This window comes from Pteropus alecto, unplaced genomic scaffold (genome assembly GCF_000325575.1).
Source record: "Pteropus alecto unplaced genomic scaffold, ASM32557v1 scaffold24, whole genome shotgun sequence".
NCBI lineage: Eukaryota > Metazoa > Chordata > Mammalia > Chiroptera > Pteropodidae > Pteropus > Pteropus alecto.
Genome location: NW_006439192.1, coordinates 12,751,745 through 12,772,673, shown reverse-complemented (window position 1 = coordinate 12,772,673; position 20,929 = coordinate 12,751,745). Strand labels below are relative to the sequence as shown.

The 20,929-nt window shown below is 37.1% G+C and overlaps 2 protein-coding genes across 2 annotated transcripts in view; both read right to left on the bottom strand.

Moving 5' to 3' along the window:
• Nucleotides 1-2,064: 2,064 nt before the first annotated feature.
• LOC112483329 (beta-defensin 130-like) lies at nucleotides 2,065-6,636 on the bottom strand. Its single transcript, XM_025049904.1, has 2 exons — nucleotides 6,579-6,636; nucleotides 2,065-2,246 (listed from the first exon to the last, which is right to left on the bottom strand). Exons 1-2 carry the CDS (start codon nucleotides 6,634-6,636, stop codon nucleotides 2,065-2,067), a joined length of 240 nt encoding a protein of 79 aa, XP_024905672.1.
• A 7,317-nt stretch (nucleotides 6,637-13,953) lies between these two features.
• The window catches only part of LOC112483349 (beta-defensin 109-like), a gene marked incomplete at its 5' end in the record, with an annotated part of 38,134 nt that continues 31,158 nt past the window's right edge, over nucleotides 13,954-20,929 (bottom strand). Inside the window, one exon of the mRNA XM_025050023.1 lies at nucleotides 13,954-14,162. Within this exon, the coding sequence (XP_024905791.1) occupies nucleotides 13,954-14,162 (209 nt within the window). The remainder of the gene's footprint in view (nucleotides 14,163-20,929) is intronic.

Genomic DNA, 20,929 nt, shown 5'->3' with positions numbered 1-20,929 from the left:
CAATAGCTACTATACTGTGAGAATAGAAGCTTATCAATTTGTAATAACTAGGCATGTACCATAACCTTCTAAATTACAAAAATAGATGTTCTATTCTTACCCATTCATTGGGAATATAAGAACCCATTGAAAGAAACTATGTAATTCCTTTGGAAAATATTAGACTATTCAATGTACAGTATGCATGAGTCCTGATTTTCATAAACGTTAACAGGCAGATGAAAGTACTATGGGAGAAGGCATGCTAATCTGTTCAAATTTCATGGCATTATCACACAATCTACTGAACAGCTCACCAAAGCAGAATCAACAGCTGTTGTGGCAATGAGATTATTTAAAATGAGCAGAGGGAGCATATTTATGTCCAGGGAGAGAGCCTGAATGTTGCTCTCTAAGTAGTGCTTGTATAGTCGCCATGGTTTTTTTTTGCAGAGGAGCAATGAAAATTGGGTGAAATCCAAAGAGGACAGTGTATATGAGGCTCCAGATGATTATAGGACTGTCAAATTTTGCAAAAATCTACTGACCTGTATTTGTAATGCATGACAATAATCCCATGACTAGCGATGGGAACTAGGCAGCCCTATTATCATAGAGAAAGACAGGCAGTGTGTGGTAAATTAGACCCAAAATATAGGGGAGAATGATTAAGAGGTGAGTTTCAGCGTGGTTGGCAAGGAAGCATTCTATCAAGCAGAGGTAATTCCTGGAATTTCCTGCATATGTGGATTCAAAATAGGGTTGCCAGCTTTAACAAATGAAAATACAGGAGACTCAATTAAATTTGAATTTTAGACATATGAATAATTTTAGTGTAACTATGTGCCAAATAGTCTACATTCTTATACTAAAAATATTCATTGTTTATCTGAAATATATATTTAACCGGCATTCTGTTAGAAATGAATAGTCACTGAAAAGCTTGGATAAACTGGAGTGAATCTTTCTGTCACTAGGATTTATTTATTTTCCTGTTTATTGAAATAATTTTCAGTCAAAGCAACATTAAGTAAAGAGTTCAAAGTCATATATGACTGAGCAAAAGAAGAGCAGTTTTAACTTAAATATGACTGACTCAAAAGCTGTGCTTATAAACAATGTGTTGTAAGACTGTATGATGTGCTGGACATACAGGTACAGATAAAGATGGCTTTTGCACTCAAGAAATTTATGGCCTTGTGGACAACTGCTGTCCACCTAAATAATAGGAACATGAATCCTAAAGAATTATTAGAAAATAACACACCTTCCTTTTGATTGACTATAAGCTTTAAGGTTAAGAAAAAAAAAAAGCCCTAAATTTTGATTGGTAGGCCTCATTCAAAAGGTTCTTTGTGTAAGTCATGTCATGTAAGATTCCTGATATCTTTCTTGCCTTTTAATATTCTTAACTGTAAAGTAGAAATGATCCAGAATTATTATTCTGTTAGAAATTATTCCAGCCAGAAAATGGAATTTGGAAAGAACTGCCAGCTCCTGAACTCTCTAGCTTGTCCTACCAGTGAGCCTAATTGCAAAGAGTTCCTCTTTTCTACTCTTCCAAGGCCAAGGTGAAGTGAAGGAACCATCAGCCTCAGACCAGTGTTGGCTTGACTGAGTGGGGAGTGTGCCTCATTCTCAGGTGTGGTTATTAGCCAGACCATGTGATTAACAGACCTTAACCCGGATCTCCCAAGTTGGTTTCTCACAGTAATGAAATGATATTTGTTCACAATCATATAAGGAAGAAGGCTGATATTCCACTTCAGATAATCAAACACCATCTAATGCTATTGTATACACTTGTTATTTTACATATTTAAAATTATCTTTATCTTTTTTTTTTTAAGAAAATAATCTTTTGTATAAATATCTTTAGGGTATGAGATTTCTCTATTATTTGTTTAGTCTTATAGTTCTTAAGAGACTTGCATGTACATCAAGAAGAAATTTCTCAGGGGTAAGTACATGTAGAATTAGAACATTTATTTCCAACCAAGGGAGGTAAAACAAGTTGGGTTAAACAAGAGTCTGCAAAATTTGTCCATGTGTTCTGGAGTTCGAAGGGCTTATATAGGCTTCCATCTAAGGAGATTTTGATTTGGGAACCGGCGTTGCATAGGGAAACAATATCCACCACTTTCTACAACATTTTTTTTCATCGTTACATACACCAATGGTATCATCTGTGGTGGTGCATCCGCCCCTTTTGCACACTCCTCTCAAAAGAACACATTGTTTTTGCCCCGGGATAATGCCAGTTGTTGCTGCACAAGAAGAGATTTGACAACATCATTAAGTCACCATCAAATTATTGGTAATGTACATAAAGCAATAAATGGCTTTGGGATAGAAGAGATAAATATTACCTATATGTGAAAAGATCAGACACTTAGGCAAAAGAAGTGCCTTTTGCGGGAAGGAGATGAGGGTGGAACTATACGCATCTTGGAGAGGGCAAGTTGAGTTCTAGAAGCTTCTAGAGAGATGTCTTCCCCTGGAGAGCACCTTTTGAAATGTGTGAGGCCTTTTGTTATTGTCACCATGGCTAGAGAGGTGTCTTTTGTATTTAATGGGTAAAGCACAGGGTTGTTAAATTTTCCATCTAGTGAATCGTCCTGGTATAGGTTCTCATCTTCTTTTATAGAAAGTCTATGAATCCCTTCAGATTCCACCTTACCTAATTTCTCCATTTCCGGACTATGCAAGAAACACATTTTCTATATTGTTCAATGTCCTTAATATGTAGGTATATGGAGATAATTTCTCTCAGAGCTGAGATATATTTCTTAAATATACCCATATGTCTTAATTCATTGGGCTGCTGAGAAGCATATAACTAAATGTGTGTTCCAACATAGCAGTTTCCTTTAGTCTCAGGATCCTTCCTCTAGCCTTTCCTGTAGAAATAGGGCTCATTCTTTTCCCTATGGATCACAGCAGACATTACATAACAGAGTCACTCTATTCATGTTCATTAATAGAAGTTAGTTTCTAAACCATTCTATTAACCCACTTCATTCTGTATCTCGTTTTGTCTTTACTATCCTGTAATATACTAACCTTGTACTATCTTCCCGGCATAACTGATTTGGGAGAGACAAATGAGGGCTGATCTTGACTGCCCTGGAGGAAAGGAACATCATGACCTGAAAGACATGCCTCTGAAAGATTCTTGACATATCTGTGGGGAGGCTAATTCTGATATTAACCCCATATAACAGTTTTTATTGTGGTAAGGACACTAAACATGAGATCTATTCTCTTACATTTTTAAGTGTGCAATATAATATAGTTAACTATAGATAGAATGTTGTATGGCAGATCTCTAGAACTTACTCATCTTGTATAATGGAAAGTTTGTACCCTTTGAACAACAACTCCTATTTCTCTCCCCACACCCCACCACCTGACAACCACTCTTCTACTCTATGTTTCTATGAGTTTGAATATTTTAGATACCTCATGTAAGTGAAATCCTGCAGCATTTATCTCCTTTGACTGGCTCAGTTCACTTACATAATGTCTCCCAGATTGGTAAGGTTTGTTTTTCACCCTGCCTACCAGTCCCATATCTATTATTGTTGGTCCTGATTGTTTCAGCCTGTGAATTCCGAGTCCTTCACGCCTTCAATGATACACTCTCCTCACCATCTTTGATGATTTTGTCTTCTACCCTGGGATCCTACTTTAATAGAGTCTGGATCTTGGTGCCTAAAGTAAGAAATTACTTTGGGAGAATATGGAAGGGGCCTCATCAAATTAAAGATGAAGACACAAAAGATAGCAGAGTGCTGGGAGAGTACATATTTTCAAGTCCAAACATGATTATGACTTAGAGAATCCATACAGAATTAGAACAGGTTTATTTACCTTTAGATTACAGAAATTACCAGATTGAAAAGTTAGAAATTTTGATTTTCTAATCCTTCATGATTGTTATTTATACCCATTATCTACTTTCACACAGTTGCTGGTGTTTTCTCAGGATGAGAAAAGAAGGAAACTATTGTAAACTTGCAACTCTTTCTATGGCAGAGCCAGGAAGAGAGACACTGAAGAAAAAATAATGGAAGTAGTGAAACAAAGTGGGAGATCTGTCGAGGAAACCTGTCAAACTTGTAGGCTTCCTAGAACCCATAGATAATCCTAGTTTGTGTGCATAAATCAAAACCCCCCGAGTGATCTAGATACTAGTAATTATTATTACCCACGAATAAAATCTGATTGCCTTGCCCTCCTCGTTTTTCAAATGCCCCCTCCACCCTGACTTAGCATTGATGCCATACTTTGGTATAAAGTCATAGAATGCTTGGCACATTTTCTAATCTAAACTGGCACTCTCATATAGCGGCCTTCTTGCAGTTCCTTGAGCACACTGCTTACTTATTCATCGGGGACATGTCGCTGGCTTCTTCCTTTGCCTAGAAGAAGTGTTCCTTGCAAGGGATTCATTAACTAACATTTATCTTTCAGTTTTCAGCTCAAAAGGCATGCCACTAGGAAGGCTTCTCTGATGTTCCAAACAGACAGTGACCACTTGTAATACTCTGTTCCTCTTCATTGTACTTATTAAAACTTATAATTATATATTAATTTTTGTAATCGTTTGACGAACATCTGTCTTCTGTATTATGGGAAATCACTTTCTTTTGTTTCCCCTTGTATTCTAAGTAACTAACATAGTCTTTGTTAAATAATAGGTGCTCAATAAATATTTGTTACCATTGGGTGCAGTTAAGTACTCTTTGACCCCACACATGCTTTTTATCTCATTCCTTCTAAAACCTTTTGACTTTAGCCTATTTTTGACTATCTGCTCCCTGCTCTTGGATGTACTATTCTATTTGTGAGTGTCCAGCCTTGTCATTATTGTATTAGTTTCTCTAAATCTTAGGCCTAGATTTCCTATAATCCTATTTTCCCAATAGCTGTTTCTGGCCTTTGCTCTAGAACAATGTATTTTCTCAGTTTTCTTCCCACCCTAAGACTGAACCGTTGCCATATCCTTTCTCCCTCTATAATGTTAGATTTTGGCTAGACTTTTACTTCCGGGAAATCTATTCCTCCTTAACTTTTTCAATAAAAGACCAGACTCATAACACGAGATATGATTTTGGATGGAGGCAATCATTTTATGCTGAGCTGCTTTCAGTCATTTAACTGATTTTAAAGGACACAGATGAGGCAAATCTAAAGGCCAGAATAATAGTCCAATAATAATGTCAGAACATTAAGCTGATTCAACATGTCTGCCTTAAACAATGAAGGAAAGTAATTTGGAAAAAAGTGAAGTGAGATGTTTAAAAGATATTGTGTCTTCTCAAAAAAGGAGACTTGAAAATCTCCTTAGATTCCTCAATATCTAATTGGGAAATTTTGAGGTAAAAAGCTTGACAGAATTCAAGACTATCATTTTATGGGCATACCCACACACGTAGACTGATGCAAACAACACCGACCCATATTAAAGATACTTGGATCTAGCTGCTGCAGTGTTGCTGCTACCTATGTGACCGTAATAAAATCATATTCCTTATGTGGGAAAGAATTCCCTTATCTGTAAAATTAAAGAATTAGCAATTAAATCATCTTCTACTTTTAAGTCATTGACATCATATAGTAGTTCTACATTCCATTCCATTATAAGTATGTCTCCTCACGATTGTGTTTTCTTCTGACAAAACTGAGAAACACATGAGAATTATATAAACTCCTTCAGGAGAATACAACTATATATCCAGTAGGTCCCAAGATATCCATGGGTTAGGCAAAGATTAAACAAATGAGTATTTTTGATTTTATTTAAAAGGATCTTAGAGATGAATCGAGGAAGAGATAGTTATCCAGACTATGTTCTATTTTGAGGGATCTGAACATCTGTCTGCTAACAGTGGAGAAAAGAATTTCATCAGTTTTTACAAAAATCTGGATGAACCAGCTTGAAGGGGACCACATTTCCTTTTTTCCTTTGATTCTACATGTTAATATTCAAACTTTTGAATTAAAGATCCTAAGGATGTAACTCAAATTCTTAAAATGCCTCTTTCATATTTTTGTCTTTTGCTTAAAATTTTGCCATTGAAGCTTCTTTCCTCTGTTTATGCTTTTTCCAAATTCCTCTGCTCCCTATTGGTTTTTCATAACTTGATGTGATCCTTTTTTACTGAGCTCTGTCTTATGCATCTAACTTCTACCCTCCACAAATATTCCTTACCAATAAACTCTACATCTTTCAACTGCTAACCAGGTTGAAAGCAATAACTGCCATTTTCACTCTACTTTTGTGATCAGGGCCCTTGTAAAAGCTACTTGATCTGTATGCTAATCCTTAAGTTGCAAGTCAAAGTTTCTTCACCCCTCTCTCTGCTTGGGCCCCTTTGTCTAATCACAGAGCTCTTGGATCTTGTTTTCTGTTGATGGAACTGTTTGTCCTGCTTTGCAAGTTTGTCCTCTTAAGTTCTGAGGGAGATGATCATGTTGGAATTTTGAATTCCTAAAGGCTGTGCATTAAGATCTGAGTTGAGATGGCCACCATGTAACTGAGCATCCTAGTAGGTCTCCTAAGAAACCTACCTGTATAATTTTCACCATCTTACCTTTTGGTATTATAGTCACAAAGAAGAGGAGAACAGAAAGAACGGAATGGAGTTTCATGGTTGAATGCCCAGTAGAGAGGTGAGTGATGAAGGATAGCAGAACACAGGGCCTTTTATTTACTTCTGAGGGACTGAGGTTCCTTTTGGTCAGTGAAGCTTAACAAGTAAGAAAATAAAACAGCTCCTGTTGGAATATTTCCAAACCCTAGAGTCTCTAAATTTGGTGACAAATTAACCTAATTATAGGAAACCAGATGACCAACCCTTCACTTTTTCTATGGACTCTCAAATTCCCAAGAAGTCAGTACCTTTGGTCAACTCTCTTTTGAAAGAGGCCAAGAAATAGAGTCCTGTGAGTGTGAAGTCCTTATTACCATAAGGCCTCTGACTTGTAAGAGGACTCTTCCACAATACACTCTTTTCACAATAAAGATAAGAGAATTATCCAAGGACCATTTTTAGAAAGTTTTAAATTATTCCATAAAAGAGAGTCTAGTGTCCCACATGTACAATGTTCTTAATAGCATCTGAAAGGTAAATACACTTAGTTCACATGGAAAAATAACATTTTCTTATCTGATATCAATCCTTTGTGTAACTGTCCCAAATGATAAGAATGGTGAGATCAAGAGAGTTAAAATATCAGAGATAAAGAGCGCACTATTTCCTCAATAGCCATCTGTTTTCAAAAGACTTTAACTACAGCTTAAGGAGAATCCCATCCTCTCAACCTATCCCAACATATGGAAACAAAATATTGTTCTATAGTGTAATTACTACAGGTTTTTCCCTTTTGGTTACCATGAGGCTTACATGAAATATGTTAAAACTGTAGCACTTAAAAAAAACCTCATATATCTTAATTTCAATAGCGTTCCTAAACATTTTATGCTAACGAATATAACTTATTTAAACTAGACAATTTTTTGAAATAAAAAACCTCCAAAGCTTACTCAAAAAGTTCTAGATAATATGAATAGTCCTATATTTATGAAAGAAATTTAATATGCAATTTTAAAATTTAAACAAAATTCAAAATTAAATTATGTCACTGATAGGTAAATTCTCTCAAGTATTTAAAGAATAAATAATTCCAATTTTTCAAAACTCTCAAAAATTGAAAGAGAAGAGAAAATTACCAATGAATTTTGTTTTTGTTGTTGTTTTTGACTTTAATTGTACACCAACTGGCAATGACTTTTGCAAGAAATCAAACTAAAAATAGAATACTATCACTCATGAACAGTAAAAAAGAATAAACATATCATAAAAAGAATAATAAATCATAGCCAAATGGGGTATTTTCTAGAAATGCAAGATTGTTACAACATTCAAATATTAATCAATATAATTCAGACTAAAAGCAAATAAAACATTTGATTATCTCCCTATATGTAGGAAAAACAGCTGACAACATCAATAGCCATTTGTGAATAAAAACTCAGCAAACTACAAATAAATAGGAATTTCTTAACCTGTTAATAGTATCTATAAAAAATCTTAAAAAAACACCATAATTAATGTTGAAAAACTGAATGATCTTTTCCTTATGTAAGGAAAGGACTAGGATTTCTATGTTCACTCCTGTATTGGAGATCTTACACAGTATAGTAAAGCAAGAAAATTAACATTCCTACAGATTGGAACTAAAGAAATAAACTGTCTTTATGCACAGGAATGATGTGATTTTCTGTGTAGAAAGTCTCAAAGCACACCAATGAACTATTAGAATGATAAGTGAGCTTAGTAAGTTTGCAGAAACAACATGTAAGTCAATTGTATTTACTTATGCAAGCAATGGACAATTAAACATTTTTTTAAAAAAACATAATTTACAATGATTTCAGATAACATAAAACAATTAGGGATAAATCTAACAATATATTTGCAAGATTTCTATACTGAGAACTAGAAGACATTAAAGGGAGGAATTAAAGACCTAAATGAATGGTGAGACATACAGTGTTCATGGAACAGAAGACTGATTACCACCAAGATCTAAAATCTCCCCAAATTGATTTAAATATCCAATATAATGCCAACTAAAATCCCACCATGATTTTATTTTTATAGAAATTGAGAAGCTGGTTATAAAATGTTTATTCAAATTCAAAGGCATAGAACGACAAACATTTTTTAAAAGAATATTGGAAGACATACTATTTAAAAACTTACCATAAATCTATAATAATCAAGACAGTTGATTTTAATGTATGGATAGAGATATAGATCAATTGGGACAGAACAGAGTTCAGAAATAGACCCACAGAAATACGATCAATTGAAATTTGACAATGATACTGCTGTGGTTTAAATGATTGTGTTCCCCGCAAATTCATATGTTGAAACCCTAATCCCCAAAATGATGGTATTAGGAGATGGAGCCTTTGGAAGGTGATTAAATTGTGAGGGAGGACCCCTTATAAAAGGGATTAGTACCTTCATAAAAGAGATCCCAGAGAGCTTGCTTATCCCTTTTATCATGTGCGGATGTAGCAAGAAGTTGACAGTCTACAACCTAGAGAGGGATCTTACCAAACCTTGATTGTGTTGGCACTCTGAATTTGGATTGAGCCTCTAGAACTCTGAGAAATGAATTTCTGTTATTTTTAAGCCACCCAGTCCATGGTATTTTGTCATAGCTGCCTGGACTAAGACAGAAAATTGACCAAGAAATGGGGCGTTGCTGTAACAGATACCTAAGAAATGTGGAAATGGCTTGAGAACTAGTAATAGGCTGGATGAATTTTGAAGTGTGTGCTAGAAAAAGCCTACTTTGCCATGAGTAGGACCGTTTAAGGTGACGCTGATGAGGTCACACAAAGAAAAGAGCAGAACCGTAGGGAAAAAAAGCCTCTATTTTCTTAGAGAATACATATGCAATCTTGAGCAGAATGTTGGTAGAACTATGGATGGTAAAGATCATTTGGTTGACTTCTCAGATGGAAATGAGGAACGTGTTATTGGATGATATAAGAAAGGCTGTCCTTATTATAAAGTGGCAAAGAACTTGGTTGAATTGTGTTCATGTCCTAGTGTCTTATAAAATGTAAACCTTGTGAACTATGAAACTGAATATTTGGCTAAGGAGATACTTAAGCAAAGTGTTGAAGGAGTGGCCTAGTTTTCTTGACTGATTATATAATGCAAAAAGGAAGAAATGTCTTAAAGACATAATTGTTCATCAAAAAGGAAGCAGAACTTAAAAATTTGGAAACTCTCAGCCTACCACTTTGAAAGGAATGAGAAAGCTTGTTTGGGAGAGAACACAAAGATAGTCACTGAATTTGATGAGGTTAGTATGGATTGGTCATATTGACAAAAGCTATGAGCTATTCATCAAAACAATGCGGAGATTAATCAGCCATCTAAACAGAAAGCAGGACCTACTGTCCAATGAAAAAATAACTCTTGAAAGTATTTCAGAGATCATAGAGGCTGCCTCTCCCAACACAGGCCCAAAGTGTATGGGCCTGTGGCCAGAATGATAGAATGATTTCAAAGGAGGTACCTCCTGCTACCTGGAATCGCTCTACTTGGGAGGCTCTGCTCTCTGCACTTGTGCTCCTCAGTAGCCCCAGATGCAGCTCCTGTGGCCTCTAGCATGGTGTGTGCTGTACCTAGCAAAACTATGGGGCATGGCTGCCTCCACTTAGATTCAAAAGATGCCCTGGAGAGCTGACGGTCCCAGGCAGAGAACTGCTGTGAGGGCGAGACCGCTACAGAAAGCCCTCATTAGGGTAATGCCTGGTGGAGCCTTGGGACAAAGTTGCCCCAAGATCCCAACCAGTCAAGCAACCGATGTGCAATTGTAATTCAGGAGAAGGGTAGGTGTGGGACTCCAATCCATGGCACGGGCAGTGCTCAGCAAAGGCATGAGGGTGGGGCTACCCAAACCTGTAAGGGCAGGGCTGCCTGGAGCCTTGGAGACACAAATCCTGCTTTAGTGTGACTAGAAGGTTTGCCTGTGTCCCAGTGGATCTGAAAGGCAGTGTGAAGCCAAAGATTATTCTCAAGTCTAGCCTACTGAGTTGTGCTGAGTGCAGAGAATCACCCACTCCTTTCTCCCAGGGCAGTGGACTACTATGCTAGAAAGGTAGGTACAATCTCCACAACTCTCCCTCCCTCCTGAAGTAGTAGCATCAGTGATGCACTTTTTACCAGTCCCACAGAGTCAAGCCAGCTGCTGATATCTGTGAAAAGTTGACAGAAGTGAAGCCGTTTTAAAATAGAGCCAAGGCAACCATTCCAGAGCAGGTGTTGCTCTGCCTTTCAGGTGTTGCTTTTTGAACCTTCGGAGTGTTTGGACTGGGCAAAATAACCTCCGGACTGGGCCAAAGCAACTTTGTATTTCAAACAACTGTTTGCAAAGCTAACAGGAAAGCAGAATCTTGACTCCAAGACCTAAAATGAAAGATGTTCTCAAAATTAGCACCATCAGGTATAGCTAAAGAATAACTTAGCTTATTTGCACCTACAGCAATCACTTCCTTGGCTTATTTGCACCAATAGAAACTACTTTTTTCTATTCATGCAGTTATGTCCCTTACCTTTCTCACAAAATGCTCTTGCTTTCACCTCATAATCTGAACACTATTTGGGTTTCTGCCTGAATCATTGCTTCAGTGCTTCTCAAATAGCTATTCTTTCTGATCTCGAATAAAGGCTTGTTTCTCACTTTGGCATTTATCTTTAGGTTAACAGCTCCATGTGCTGTCTGTGGAGGGCTCAGGGGAACACCTTTGGGAGTGTGCTCAGGCAGGCTGCCAGAGTCTGTGGACAACTGGCTGCTGGGGTTCATGAGAAGGCTGAATAGCGAGGTCTGCAGGCAAGCCAGCAGTACTGGTTGTTGAGACCTGTGTGTTGGTGGCTTTGCGTCTCTGTGACTTTTCTTTGTTTTTATTTGCTCCCATATGATCTAGATGTGTTGGTTCTCTCAGCATTCTGAACGAGTTGAGACAAAAATGGGCCTCTTAGGCAATGCCCCTAAAGCATGGGGAAGCCAGATGCTCTCTTTGCTCTCTCTTTCCTCTGTGGGAGAAATCACAGACCCAGGGAGTCTCTTTTGGTGCTGAGGGCTGTCACCTTAGAGGAGGGGCCACAAACAAAGTGGAATTGTTCTTCTTACCTGTTTCCATGTGGCTGTTCTCAGGTTTTGTGCTACATTGCCATGCTAAAATCTCTCCACTGGACTCCAGAACTCTCATAATGGTATTTTCATCCTTGGATGGCTATTAAATCAGTGCTTCTGTGGGAAGACAAGGTCTGAAATTTGCTTTCTGGAATATTTACAATGATCATCTCTAGTTCAGATATTCCAATGTTTATATTTACTGTGTGAACAAAAGAGCTGGAAACATGCAACGCACACACACACACAATCCCTCTCATGGGTTAGTCGACATATTGAATTATTAAGCCAAATGTGGCATGCACAACAATCCTGAAGATTTAGATAGGATGTTAAGGCCTGGTGTAAAGTAAGTATTAAAAGGATATTTTGATTAAAAAGAATAAAAATGCCAAGGGATAGGATAAATAGACTTTATTACTGTACATGCCTAACTAAAAGATATTTGTAGGGAAGCCGGGAGACAGACACGAGTAAGGAGATCATTCTATATTCAACAAGAGAAAACTAATAAAAACCACGAAGAATATATCAGTGTGTCTAGCAGCTTTTTGGAACACGCCAGAAAGTTACTTTTCCTAGAGATTCCAGAGAGTTTGCTCATCTTGTTTTGATAGCAGTTGAGGAGTCTCCAAAGTCTGTTGTTCTTTCAAGGTTTTGACATCTTTCCCATGTATTTGTAAGAATTTTTTCTTTCTCTTGTAGTCCTCCTCTCCCCACTTCCCCAACTACTAAAACTATGCTTTCATTTCTATTATATCAGTCTTTCCGTTTTTTTTTTTCCTTAGTGATATAAGACATCATGGTTCCAGGCTAAATAAGAAAAACAATCACTTTGGGATCATGCCAAGTCCAAATTATAGGTCCTGGGTACCACATTATTTTAATTTGATAAAGCCAGATTAAGAGACTCTTATGAACTCTTAGAAACACTCACAGGAAGTCAGTTTACTTGCAGAACAAATATTGCGCACCCAATTTTGTAGAGTCTAGGGCTGGATAACTAATATAGGGCTAGATTGACTAGGTAGAGAGGCTCAGTTTATTATCTCTACCCAAAATAGACATGGTCTTTGTAAACTAAATGCAATTCAGGTGTGATGCCTGTAGCTGGTATCCCGAGAGAGTGGAGAGGAGGGAAGAGGAGGAAGTGAAAGCAAACCATCTAGCTCTCTCACCATTTATGTACTTAGTTCCTGACCTACAGCATAACTTTACTGTTTTAAAGTCAGTTTTGCCCTAAATCTAGTTAAGATTGTACCAAATTATTGCAGAAAATATCCATACTCTGCGAACTAAAAAAATGAATAAAGATGTCATAAATATTGCATTATAGGAAGAAAAAAGGGGAGTCTTCACTACAAAACTACATTTTATAATCAGAAAAATCTTATAAATGAATGTAAACTAAGACTCTTTCTAAGAACTGCTTTGAGGGATCAGGAAAGGACAGTGAGAACTTCTGACATGATGTGGGAAGATGAACCTGTAGTCAGAAGTTATGAAGCATCAAAACGTCTATTTAAAAGGAATATTGACAGCATATGCTCGAAAGGGGTCTATATATTTTTACAGTAAAATGTTTAGGTTCTATGAAGTATTATATGTCTAGTGGAGTAAAACACTGAGTATCTAAATGATCACAATGTTTCTTCATAGGAGTAAAATATCAAAATCTCTTTTTTAATTGAGGTTTTAACTTTTAGGGTACTTAATAAACATTTCAGTTTACCTTCAACCTTTCATTCTCTCTCCCTTCTTGTTTTCATCTCTTTCCAGTTACCTGCCACACAGTTACAATCTTTATGCTTTATCTTATATTATTTCCTCTTTCCTTATTCCAATTTTCTCCCCTTTCTTTATCTATATCTCTCCCGCTCCATGATATGTTCTGGATTTCCTCTGTATTTTGCTTTGGCATTTTCTTTGTGCTTTCTGTGTGTCTATTTAATTATGTTTCATATAATTATATTTTCACCTTTATAGCTTTTTTTGTTAATCTTTCGGGGTTTTTTTGACAAATTTTTAAAAAATTGTTAAATCAATGGGATTTTTCACTTTTAAAGATATTGGAGCTGAAAATGAGTCACAAAGAAGTACCATCTGAGTAGATTCGAAATCGATATTTATTTATTTTTATTGACAAAGGATAATAAAAATTTGAAATAAAGCTGGAATAAATCAATATGTATATTCCAAAGTTTTCAGATGCAAAGAATTTTCTTTTCGACACTTTTCTTCATTTTATTTTATTCTGCGCTTCCTGGGTTCCATATAATCTGAATAGATTTGTGGTGTGGGAACTGGTATGAGGACCCACCATGCTCTGCAGCATTTCCACCTTCTTCGGCAGCCAGAAACTTCATCCTCTATTACTTTGCAGATGTCTCTCCTGCAAATTCCAGACAGATTGATACAGTGGCTTTCAGAGGGACCCAAACCACTTCTTACTGCTGAAAAAGAGTCAGTGAGATAATCAGTTCATGAATGTAAAACCATAAATACTCTTAGTGTGAGAACAGAAGAGTTCAGGATTGAGCCTTTCTACATGGAGAAAAGAAGTTGGACAAGGGCTATTCAGTGGCTGCATCATGTTCACTGTCTTTCCTTTTTGCTTGAGTGTTAATAAAATCTTTCCATCCTTATAAGTTTATTGGCATTGCTAATTTATGCTTCAAAAAGAACTTTGGTAAAAGTGAAACAGCAAGGGGGTGGACAAAACACGTGTTTTAAATACACCCGTTTCTTTATTGTTTTACTTCTTTGTATAGACCTTCAACAAAGATTTACTAAATTTCTATTCAGGCGTTTTTCTTTGTACTAATAATAGAACAGTGAAAATGGCAGAAATGTTTTTTATTCTCACAAGACTTATATTCAATAAAGAAAATCTGACCATACAAAAATAGATTGATAAAATAATTTCAGAAAGTGGCAGGTTTTAGAACAAAATAATACAATAATGGATCAGGAAAGAGCTGGAGAATGGAGTTTATAAAATGGACAGGAAAGGCTTTCTGAGGAGGATGTAGCATTTGAACTGAGATCTGAATGATGAGAATGAAAAAAGACAAGCAGATATCCATGTGAAGGTATTATATGCATGCAAAGCAGCAGGAGCAGGGTCCCTGGCTTAGCTTATTTAAAGAAAGACCTGTGTAGATTGAGCACATTGGAAAAGAAAATTCTAAAAGTCTTATGGTACCACGAAAACCCCCAAAAGCCAAGGAAATCTTGAGAAAGAAGAACAAATCTAGAGGCATCACACTTGCAATGTCAAACTATATTCCAAAGCTATGGCACTCAAAACAGTATGGTATTATTATAAAAACAGACACAATAGAACAATGAAACCGAATTGAGAGACTGGAAATAAACCTATGTGTATATGGTCAACTAACGTTTGACAAAGAAACCAAGAACACTCAATGGGGAAAGGATAGTTTCTTCAATAAACGGTGCTGGGAAAACTGGATATCCACATGCAAAATGATAAAACTGGACCCCTACTTTACACCACTCAAAAAAAATAACTTGAACAGGATTAAAGGTTTCAGTGTAAGACCCAAAGCCATAAAGTCCTAGAGGAAAACATAGGAAAAAATTTTCTTGACATTGGTCTTGGCAATGAATTTTTTGGTTATGACACTAAAAGCACAGCAATAAAAGGAAAAATAAATAAGTGGGACTGCATCAAACTAAAAAGTCTCTCCACATAAAAAGAAACAATCAATAAAATGACAAGGCAACCTATAGAATGGGAAAAAAGTATTTGCAAACTATATATCTGATAAGGGGTTAATATCCCAAATATATAAGGAACCCATACAATTCAAGCAAAAAACAAAAACAAAAACAAAATCCTACAAATTAAAATATGGGCAGAGGACTTGAATAGATATTTTTCCAACAAAGACTAACAAATGGCCATCAAGTACATGAAAAAGGGTTCAACATCACTAATCATCAGAAAATGCATCAAAACCACACTGATATATCATCTCATGCCTGTTAGAAAGGCTATTACCAAAAAGACAAGAGATAATGAGTACTGGTGAGAATGTGGAGAAAAGTGAACACTGTTGCACTGCTGGTGGAAATGTAAATTTGTGCAGCCACTGTGGAAAACAGTATGATGATTCCTCAAAAAATTAAAAATAGAACTACCATATGATGCTGCAATCTCACTTCTGGGTATCTATTTGAAGGAGATGAAATCACTATTTAAAAGAGCTAACTGCATTCTCATGTTCATTGCAGCAATATTCGCGATGGTTAAGACATAAAAACAACCTAAGAGTCCATCAACAGGATAGATATTAAATCCATTGACATTGAATCTGTCAGTGGATGATGAAAATGTGGCATATATAACAATGGAATATCATCTAGCCACAAAAGAGAGAAATTTTGCGAACACTTTGCCCTTTCACTGAGTATGGGGCAACTGTTCTCTGAGGCTGGTCACAATACAGGAGCCCTGAGAGACACCTCCCAGGATGCAGACATGGAGGTCTACTGGGGAGGGGAGTGTAGAAGAGCCATGAGAGGCTCCATGGAATGCTGGCCATGGCACATTGTGATGAGAGGAAGCTGTATATAGAGGGGGTATGTGGGAAAAAATTCAGGAGCTCATTTTGGATATATTAATTTGGAAATTAAACATCCAAATAGAGATATAAGTTACCGTGATTGGCCATTCATTACAAGTCTGGAGTTCAGAAGAGAGGTTCGGGAGGAGAATTTAAAAGGATGAGACTGGACCCAAGGATTGAATGGAGAGAGAGAAGAGAAAAGGGCCAGGAACTGAGCCGTGGATCTCTCCAATATGAAGAATTATGGGAGAAGAAGAGGAAGCAGCAAAGAAAACTGAAGAGGCACCTCCAGTGATGCAGGTGAGAATCAAGGGATGTACTATCCTGGAAGCCAATTGAAGAAAGTACAATAAGAAGAATGACCATCTGTGTCAAATGCTGATGATGGACCAAATAAGGTCGCCTTGAAAAATGACCATTGGGTCTAGCGATGTGGAGATTTTTGGTAACTCTGACAAAAGCAGGTTCAGTGGAAGGGGAAGGGATCGGGAAAACGCCTGATCAGGATATATTTAAGAAAGAATGAGAAGCAAGAAATTGGAGACAGAATGTATGGACAACTCTTTTAAGGCATTTTATTGCAAAATGGAATATAAATAGATAGTGATAGCTGGCGTTAGAAGAGGAGCAAAAAAATTTTTTCTTCAGATCAGAAAAACTATAGTATGCTTTTATGCTAATGCTAATAATCCAGTAGAAAGAAAATTGATATAAAGAAGAGGGAATGACTGTTGCAGAGAAAATTCTAAGTACACAAGAGAGGATGGAATATAGTGCACAAATTTATGACATCCTTTGCTTTTCTTTGAATCTCTGAAACAGAGTTTGTGATGTCAACTGAGATGGTTATTTTAAGTATGTTCTCATTTTTTCTTGATCAATGTCATCGGATTACTATAAAATGTATTAATCTTTAAAAAGCCAACTTTCGACTTTTTGATTTTTATATTTTTTCTTTCATCTGTTTCTCTAAATTCTAATTTACTTTTATTCCACAAGTTTTGACATATAGCTTATTTTAGTATAACTCATTTTTTAATTTTCATTTTGTCTCATGCCTAATGTAGAAGTATATTTCTTAATTTCCAAATGTTTATATTTGTGTAAATAATTTCTAGCTTAAATGAATTAGGTTCAAAGAAAATTGTTTTTCTAATTTTCCAAGATTTTATTAATTTATTTTTCCAGTGATATTGAGATATCATTGACACATAATATTGTGTAAGTTTAAAGTGTACAACATGGTGATTTTATAAACTGATTAATTTTAATCTTTGAAATTTTGACATCTGCTTTATGATTAAATGGCCATTTTTATAAATTCTTTGGCTGCACTTAAAAATGTGTATTTTGTAATTGGGTGCATTGTTTTATGTTTGTTAATCATTTTGTAGTTATTCGATGTGGTGTTCTAAATCTGCTAATCATGTTGTTCAAATATTTTATGTATTTACTGATATTTGCTGGTTGCCCTATTAATTAGTGAGAGGAAGATGAGTTTTGTCATTTCATTCCTAATATAGTATGAGAATCTATTATCTGGTGCATGTAAACTTGTTTATTTCAATTTCTTGATTAATTGAATCTTTTAACAATTTGAAATAGCTTTATTTATAGAAATTTTCAATTTCCTTGCTGGGTAATACATCCATGGAATATATTTTTTAATCTGTATTTTAGAGCTGCCATAAAAAAAGTACCACATACTGGTGGCTTAAATAGGAGAAATTTTTTTCTCACAGTTCTGGAAGGTAGAAATTTTTTTCTCACAGTTCTGAGATCAAGGTGTCAAGAGCATTGAGTCTGGCTTCCGATCAAGATAGCATAGTGATAAACGCTGTGCTTGCTTCCCTCATGATCACATCAAAATTACAATTAAACTATAGAACAATCATCATGGAAAATTGCCTGAAGTCTAGATAAATAGAAGTCCTATAACTAAGGATATACAGAAGAAACAAGCAGTAGAGAGGAGGGGTAGAGAAATGGAACGGGCTGGTCCCACACCCATAAGTGGCAGTTAAAAATAGGGAGGGATATCTCGGCTGCAGAGGTCTCCCCTGAGGAGAGAGGGGGCCCAACCCCACACCAAGCTCTCTAGCCCAGGGTTCCAGTGCCCGAAAAGAGAAGTCTCCATAACTTTTAGCCATGAAAACCAGTGGAGATTGTGGCTAAGTGAGACAGAGGGCTGCTGGAATCTCCGGCATGCTTCTTAAAGGGCCCACACTCAGACTTACATGCTGATAGACTCACTTGCTCTGAGTTCAAGCACTGGGGCAGCAGCTTGAAAGGCACCAGGGACATACAGGGAAGAGCTGAGTTGTTTGGCTTTGGGGCAAGAGCTGGAGGGGCAGCCTCCCCCAGACAGAAGTACTGGCAGAAACCATTGTTCCTTTGTTGAGCCCTCTCCTGACCCAGCATGTAGACTCAGGCAGGTGTCATGTCTGAGTCTCCATCGACCTGGCTAACACCATTTGCCTTGACCTGGTGATTTCCTGAGACTTTGCTCCTACCCAATTTGTGGGCCCACCCAAGTCACTTCCAGTTGCTTTTCCATATTAATGACCTGTCTTGGCTCATGCTGTGGACTTTCCTAAAATCTCTCAAAGCTTCACTGATCCCAAACAAAAAGCATCTGTCCTCACTATGCCCTGTACTTTTTGCTAAGTATCCCCAAGTCTGGCACTAGCAGCTGCTGACCTTGGTTCACAGCTTAGGTTCTCCCAAGCACCTCCAAACCTAACACAAGTGGCAACCATTTGCAGATCACTTTGTAACTCATACCGAGTGGCCCTGGGCAGGGTACAGGCAGTGGCTGACATTAGCCTGTAACAGAGCCCCTCCCAAGAGGGCCCAGAACCAACACACTCAATGGCCTGTGTGGGTCCCAGGCCTGGCTGGTCCCAGGTCTGGCTGTGATCCAGGCTCGCTAGGAATAGGACCCCAGATTTAGAATGTTATGTTAGTGTAGTAGAGCACCTATGCCTAAAATATGTAAACATAATTCAGCTTATTGTATCATGCATGTGTGGCTGAATGCCACTATTGTATTCTGATATGTGTGGAGCCATGCAGTCCCCTGGAGAGTAGAAGAGGAGCACAAGAAAGGGAGCAGAAGCCTGCTCCCTGCAATAGACTGCACTTCCCCCAATAGAACTGCACTCTCCGTAATAAAGTTGGTGCCTGCCGTTTCATTCTCATGTCGGCCTCTTGTGCATTCTTCCAACTGGGCATCTCACCACTGAAACCTTACCTTCTTGATCAGCTCGGCACTGATAGCCAGCTTCAAATCACACCAGAGTACCACCTAACAACCTCTACAAATGGCATACCCAAAGGGCAGACTGGGCAGGCATCGGAACCCTGCAAATTCTGCTCCATAGGGTATACCCCTGCACAATAGCTCTTCCACTGTAGTCCTCGAAACCAATTTGGCTGAGAGTTAATCCCTCCCATTTATGTGCAAACAGATGCCAAAGCTCAGCTACAACAGGAGGGCTTACACAACCCACAAGGGACATACCTGGAGCACCTGGCTCAGAGGACAAGAGAGACTGTGCCACTGGTCCCCACAGCACACCTACTATATAAGGATACTCAATTAAGACTGGGAGACATGGCAGCCCTACCTCATACATAGAAACAAAGACAGGGGGCAGCCAAAATGGGGAGAGAAAAAAACATATCCCACATGAAAGAACAGAACAAATCTCCAGGAAAAAAAAAAAACTAAATTAAATGGAGACAAGCAATCTACCAGACGCAGAGTTTTAAACACTGGTTATAAGGATGCTCAACGATATCAGTGAGAACTTCGAGAAAGAGATAGGAAACATAGAAATGGAGACAGAAAATACAAAAAAGAATCAATCAGAAACAAAGAATGCAATAACTGAGGGAAAGAATACATTAGAGGTAGATTAGATAAAGCAGAGAATTGAATTTGTGATTTAGAAGATAAGGTGAAAGAAAAAAACCCAATTGAAACATCAATAAGAAAAAAGAATCTTAAAAAAATGTGATTAATTTAAGGGGCCTCTGAAACAACATCATGCATACCAACAGTCACATCATGGGGATATCAAAGGAGAAAAGAGAGAGCAAGGAATTGAAAACCTATTTCAAGAAATAATAACAGAAAACTTCCCTAACTTGGTGAAGGAAATAGACATACAAGCTCAGGAAGTGCAGAGAATCACAAACAGGATGAGTTCAAAGATGCCCACACCAAGACACAGCATAATGAAAATGCCAAAGATTAAAGACAAAGAAAGAATCTTAAAAGCAGCAAGAGAAAAGCACTTTGTTACTACAAGGGAGCTCCCATAAGACTGTCAGCTGATTTCTCAACAGAAATTTTGCAGGCCAGAAGGAATTGGCATGAAATATTTAAAGGAATGAAAAGCAAGGACCTACAATCAAAATTACTTGACCATGAAAACTATACTTTATAATCGAAGGACAGTTAAAAATCTTCCCAGACAAGAAAAATCTAGAGGAGTTCATCACCATCAAACAAATATTACAAGAAATGCCAGAGGGATTTCTTTAAGAAGAAAAGGGAGAAAAAAAGATAAAAAATATGAATAATAAAATGGCAATAACTACATATCTATCTACAATTA